This window comes from Cibotium barometz, chromosome 43, assembly GCF_041138505.1.
Source record: "Cibotium barometz isolate CiBa-2024 chromosome 43, ASM4113850v1, whole genome shotgun sequence".
Classification (NCBI taxonomy): domain Eukaryota; kingdom Viridiplantae; phylum Streptophyta; class Polypodiopsida; order Cyatheales; family Cibotiaceae; genus Cibotium; species Cibotium barometz.
The window spans coordinates 33,851,513-33,857,588 of NC_141088.1; the positions used below are offsets into that span (position 1 = coordinate 33,851,513).

At 42.6% G+C, this 6,076-nt stretch overlaps 1 protein-coding gene across 1 annotated transcript in view; it reads right to left on the reverse strand.

The window, feature by feature from the left end:
- LOC147613855 (T-complex protein 1 subunit epsilon) overlaps positions 1-4,445 on the reverse strand; it is a 28,281-nt gene extending 23,836 nt beyond the window's left edge. Inside the window, exons 1-4 of the mRNA XM_086781830.1 lie at positions 3,922-4,445; positions 1,655-1,973; positions 1,142-1,490; positions 54-186 (exon numbers count right to left, since the gene is read on the reverse strand). Coding sequence (XP_086637956.1) covers positions 54-186; positions 1,142-1,490; positions 1,655-1,973; positions 3,922-4,120 — 1,000 coding nt within the window. The 5' untranslated portion in view covers positions 4,121-4,445. The remainder of the gene's footprint in view (positions 1-53; positions 187-1,141; positions 1,491-1,654; positions 1,974-3,921) is intronic.
- Between the last annotated feature and the right edge of the window lie 1,631 nt (positions 4,446-6,076).

Consider the following 6,076-nt stretch of genomic DNA (forward strand, 5'->3'; position numbering starts at 1 on the left):
ACAAGAACATCTAGTAATTTTCTTCTCACTAACCACAAGAGGCAAACACATACCTGTTGCGATTGCAATGAGTTCCAACTCAACACCACCTACCCAACGAACAGCTGGCAACCCACGATTCATCAACAAGTGATTTGCCTCATCATCAAAACCCCATTGGCAGATAACTAAAGTGGCACCAGCATCCTAAACACATTTTTCCCAATAAACAGGTTAGCACCCCCCCCTCTCTCTCTCATTCTCTCTCTCCACACACACACACATATATGAGATACATACATACATTCAATATATGTAGAGAGAGGTACATACATACATTCAATTCGATTGAGTTATCAAAAAACATAATTGGGCATGCATTCAGTTGTCCTTATGTAAGGAAAGAGGCTGCTGTATTAGTGGCCTGTACTATCAGTAGTTGTACAGCAGAGCTGTCTGCAACTTCAGGTGCTTGCAATACACAGCAAGTCAACAAGCATGTGCACCTAGTCTTCAAGCATGCACACCAAGTCCACTAATGGGTGTGATTAAGAAGCCGGTGCTGCACAGACCAACTAGGCACACACACAACTTGTCCTGCACGCATGGTTGCCTATTTGGGAATGTGTGGAAGCACTTGGAGGTGCATTTAAAGGAAAGCTGGGCAGCCAACTAGTAGAACCACAACTCTCGTGAGAGTTTTCCTGATTCAGGCAAAGCAGACATTCATGAGAAAATCTGGAGGCTCAGGCAGTTGGGAGAAGTGTTGGCATCCACACGAGCTTCGCTGTGGGGGATAAGTGGGTGGCAGGAAGGGAGTGATGCACATTTCTGTCTAGAGCAGTGGGGAAGGAGACACATCTCCTAGTCATAGACCTACTACGACTAGTCAGGGAAGGCCAGGGCCTACAAGTAAGCACTGCCCTGTTTCTGGGACTGCTGAGCTTGCACCCTACCACCCACTTTACCTCATTGAGGTCCAGGTTTTGTCCCCATGTCCAAAACCGCCCTCTCCTAAGCTATAGTTACCATGCCCTTCTTCAAGATTTGGTCCTCTTATTTAAATGAGAAAAAAGACCTATGTGCAATTTATTTTTTTAAGCCACATAGACTTATCATTATTCACAACACATTAATAACAAGGTGTTGAAGGCACCCACACCTTACACAGCTGCACCATGTCATCGAAATACTTCTTCTCTTGTTCTCTTAAAGACTCAAACTTTTCAACTGTATCAATGTCCACTTTATGTTTGGTTTTAGGCTTAGGGGGTTCAAAGGGGCAGGTCAAGATGGCAATCTTTGCATTTTCAATTCTCTTGGGCATTTGAGGATGGCTCATGTCCTTGTCCACAATAATCCCATCCACAAGTTCTGTATCTTCAAGCTTGCCTCCAACCTTGCCTTCAACTTTGATAAGGTCGAGATTTACATCCTTTCTTTCCAGATCAGCCACAGCTAGCACTGCTTTAACTGCAATTTCAGCAAGACTGCGTTTACACCGATTTACACTACAACACAACAATCATACAGTCAGCATTCTTGTAAAGATAAAGCATGACCTTGCACTTGTATACATACATACATATATGAAGGGGCCAGAAAATAGGGCATACTTTAGAGCCTTACACTAATGCCACTCACATAACCAAAAGAACAAGGAGAGAAGCCATACATCTTGGAGGACAATGTAGTCATACATGGCTGCACTAGAGGTTCGATATCTGATGAACTGAACTCGAACTTTTGGGCAATATTGGAAAGATGATCAACAGCTATCTTTGAAGCCATCTCATAACCTTCTGCAATTCGAATAGGGTGAATACCTCGATCTAAAAGCAGCTCTGCCTGCTCAAGCAATGCACCAGCTGTTACCACCACTCCCGTTGTCCCATCACCTATCTCATAATCTTGACTCCTTGATAGTTCCACCATTAACTTCCCGATTTGATTCTCCACATCCATTTGCTCCAAAATAGTGGCTCCATCATTTGCTATGAAGTAACCACCATATGACAAACAAAGAAACATTGGGGATTAAAAACCAAGACAGAGATTGCAGAGAAAAGTATACAACTAGTTACTATATGCACGTGCGTTAGCAAACAGTTCTGCACATTGACAAATCCTACTGTGTACCATGTCCTAAATGTGAAACACACCAGTATGGACCTCTAAGATAACTTAAAGCTGCCATAGATTATCCTATTGACCGACCCACCAATCCAAAGTTCATACATAACTTAAAGCTGTCATAGATTATCCTATTGACATGCTGCAAACCGACCCACCAATCCAAAGTGCATACTGTCCATACAGTTCTGCGCATTCACAAAATCCTACTGTGTACCATGTCTTAAATTTGAAACACACCAGTAGGGATCCCTATTATCCTATAAACACACTGCAAACCCACCACCGATTCTTAGTGCATACTATCCATACTTGATGTGTCTTATTACCCACTAAACACTCACAAGGAAAGCCCTCCTCATAACTGGCTAGTCTTTTTCGACATCCGACTCATAACCAGTTTCTCAGGAAGTGCAGGTCATGTCCATGTATCTGCATGTTTGCAAATGTCAATAACCTACTTAGGCTGTTTACAGCTCATTGGATCTATTTTCGCAAAACCTTTGGCCCTTGAAAGCCAAGCGTAGTCATCCTTGCCTCACACAATATTTCTAGATGTCCGGTCCGGTAGAGACCAATAGTAAATACTGGTTAGGGGAATTGAAAATGGCATGCCTGTGAGAGAAACGGGAGGGGTTAAAACAAAGGGGTAACAATTTGAAGAATTTCATGTAATTGAATATATAGTGTGTGTGAGAAAAATCTACAGTTAATAATCAAATGCTGTGATTGGGCAACATTAATACGTGCATGTTATGCACACCACACAAGAGCCTGAGCACAATTGAGTAACATTACCACAACCCACTACTGTATGTTATGCACACTACACCAGAGCCTAAGCATGATTACTAGACTTGCCATCTCTAAGTTGTGTAGTTGGCATAAGAAACAAGGTCATTACATCACAGCAAACATGAGACATCCTACAATCTAAGTCATCTGAATTGTTGTGGGCAAGGAGGGGAGGGGAAACCTTTGAAAGCCACCGCACATGTCTGGGGCTTCCCCAAGTAATCTTAAATTGGCAACTTTGTCAGTAAGCGTACTACTCTATCTAAAATGTGCTCTGATCTTTGGCAGGCCGAAGTGTTAAGAATTCGTGTGAAAAAGAGGTACAGCTTGGTTATAAAATTTATGTAGTTCTTTTAGAACATGTTGGAGAGGGCTATGACATATTTTCTCTCTACTAACATTCAAGACTAAAATATGCTGATCATCCCCGAGGCAATAGCTTAATGGTTGGAGCCCACTACACTCAATGAGAGGTCGTGGGTTTGAAACACCCACCTGGCAACAAGGGGTTCACATGTGTACCAGGCAGGTGAACATGGTGTTAGCCACACCCGCGCATTAGCCACACATTGGCCGTCATCAAAAATCGCCAGGTGCTCTCCACTTTTGGCAATCATCCAAAGACTCATCATCTGTAGTGCAGGGAAATTGGCAGCCATGGACATAAAAGATCGTGGCTCTGCTCCAAAGCATGGTTCTCCTAACAACTGTGCAGGCGGTGCACTCCAACTGGTTCCCTTGTGGGGAGGGACTCGTCTTCCGGCTCGTACACTGCCTTGAATGGAAAAATATTTGGAAGGGTGGTACCCTTTCATAGTAATTGGGTGAGTGAGGGAGACTTACCTTGAAAAGAAAATGCGCTGACCCTTCTCATGTCAAGCAGCTAAAGCAGACAAGCATACGAGACTATTAGATGTAACTTAGGGTAGCATCAAAGAACCTAAAAGAGCAGGTTAAGGTAGATCACAGTTAACTTCAACAGCAAAACAAGTATTTAGGAGATCAGAAACCTACTGATGGTCACATCGCCGTCGGGGCTCTGAAGCATTTTGTCCATGCCCTTGGGGCCAAGAGAGGTGCGCAAGATTCTGGCTACAGACTTGGCGGCCATGATGTTGGCCTTCTGCGCATCCAGGCCGCGCACCCGCGACTTCTGCTCCTGCTCCCTAATAATGATGAAGGGCCGCCCAAACTCGTCGAAGGCCAGCGCCATCTCTCCCTTCCGCTTTGCTTTGCACAGGAAAGAAAGGTCTGGAAATGCAGACGCGCGCGAAAGGGTTTATAGGTTCAAGAATTGAGCAGTTTCACTCGGCGTTCGGGCGCCTGGTGTGAAACCTCGACTAAGATCCACATTGGACACAAGATTTTGGCTTATGATGTGTGTGTGTGTGTGTGTGTGTGTGAGAGTGAGAGAGAGAGAAAGAGAGGGGGGGGGAGGGAGGGAGGGAGGGAGGGACTGGAGCAATGTTAAGAATGTTGTACTCACCGCATGAGAGAGAGAGAGAGAGAGAGACATGACCTCTTTTCCTGCACTCCCCAAGTGAAAGAAAGAGGCTAGCATGTCATATATCACGACTTGCTATTTCTGTGATGTTGACAAAGATCTCACACTTAAAAGATATCTTCGCTCCAAAATTAATGATATTGGAAAACAACATTATGGCACCTTAGAAGGGTCTTTAACAAACTTAGAGCCTCCTCACCCCACAGAGTTCCCAAAGGTGCACATCTTTTTACACACTATGATTGCCCCCAACACCAACAATATAAGGGCCATCCTTGCCTCGACCATAATTTCTTGGTTTGGAGAGCAAAAATGTTTTTAAAAATGCATGGCCTTGGTGAGGTAGCATTAAACTGCTCTGTAGCCAGCTAAAACACATGCTCTTTAAGTGATAAAATATAGAGACGTCTGTTTACAAGACCATGGTACATGGAGATTAAATTATTCCACAAATTCAATAATAAAAAAAATTAAACCATAACATCATAGCATAAATCAAGAGCATGAATCAAAAGCATTAAAGATCAAGAACACACAACTGGGTACAATCTCCCCCCCCCAATGTGAGTGGCTTCTTCTTGTGTGGGTATTTGTGATATATTCCAAAAGTAGGCTTTGAGCCAAAAAATAGAGTACACATCCATATTTGGACTTTGCCATTTAATTAGCCTTTGTCCTCAAGCCTTCTAAGGTTTGCACAATTTTCTAATACAATAATCTAACTTGTGCACATATGCACATTACAAAATAATCTAACTTGTGCACATATGCACATTACAAAATAAATCAACTAGTGCTCACACGCACACTGTACAATAAATTGACGCGTGCACACACACACATCACAATGATGTCAAAACAATATCAAATACCATCATACAGCCAAAAAATATTGTGAATATAATAATAATGAGATCTATCCACACACCACGGCTCAATCCACCATCCGTGCGACACGTAAATCGGTACCCTCGCACTGTGCAACACCTAAGTTGGTACCCTTGCACCCCTCATCACCCAAACTCATAAACATAAACCATGTCAGTAATAATCAATTGACATTGCATCAATCAATCCTAACGCGTTCATGAGAAATAGGCATCATCATAAAAAATATAAATCAAATACCAAAATGTCACCAAATACACATGGGAGTCCACCCACACATGGAAATCCATCCATTATTGACTAGTAAAAATACTCGGGCGTCCCCATCAAATAATAAATGAGCATGACTATCATCCATCAAATAACATGGATCATAACAGTCCCCCCTGTTGGGAAGCAACTATCCTCAGTTGCGCAGTCAATGAGTGGATGGCTTAAACCAAACAAGTGAACGCATGTGAAACGGATCTAAGTGTCCCATTCCACAAAGGTACCTTCCACATACAAACACCGGGTTGGTGAAAGTAGAAGACATAGATGCGTTTGGTGTAGCCATGTGAAACCAATCTAATGTCCCATACCATAGATTAATTCCACATGACACTACCATAAGGACAGAAGTTTGAGATGGAGTAGCTATTCCCTCCGAAACTTTCATTCTGACACAACTTTTCTGTATCCTCAAATCTAGATTACAAGTCTTATTCTAAAAATGGATTAGGTCGAAATGAAAATTCTTATCAACTTAAGATTAAAAAATAATCACTTACATTACTG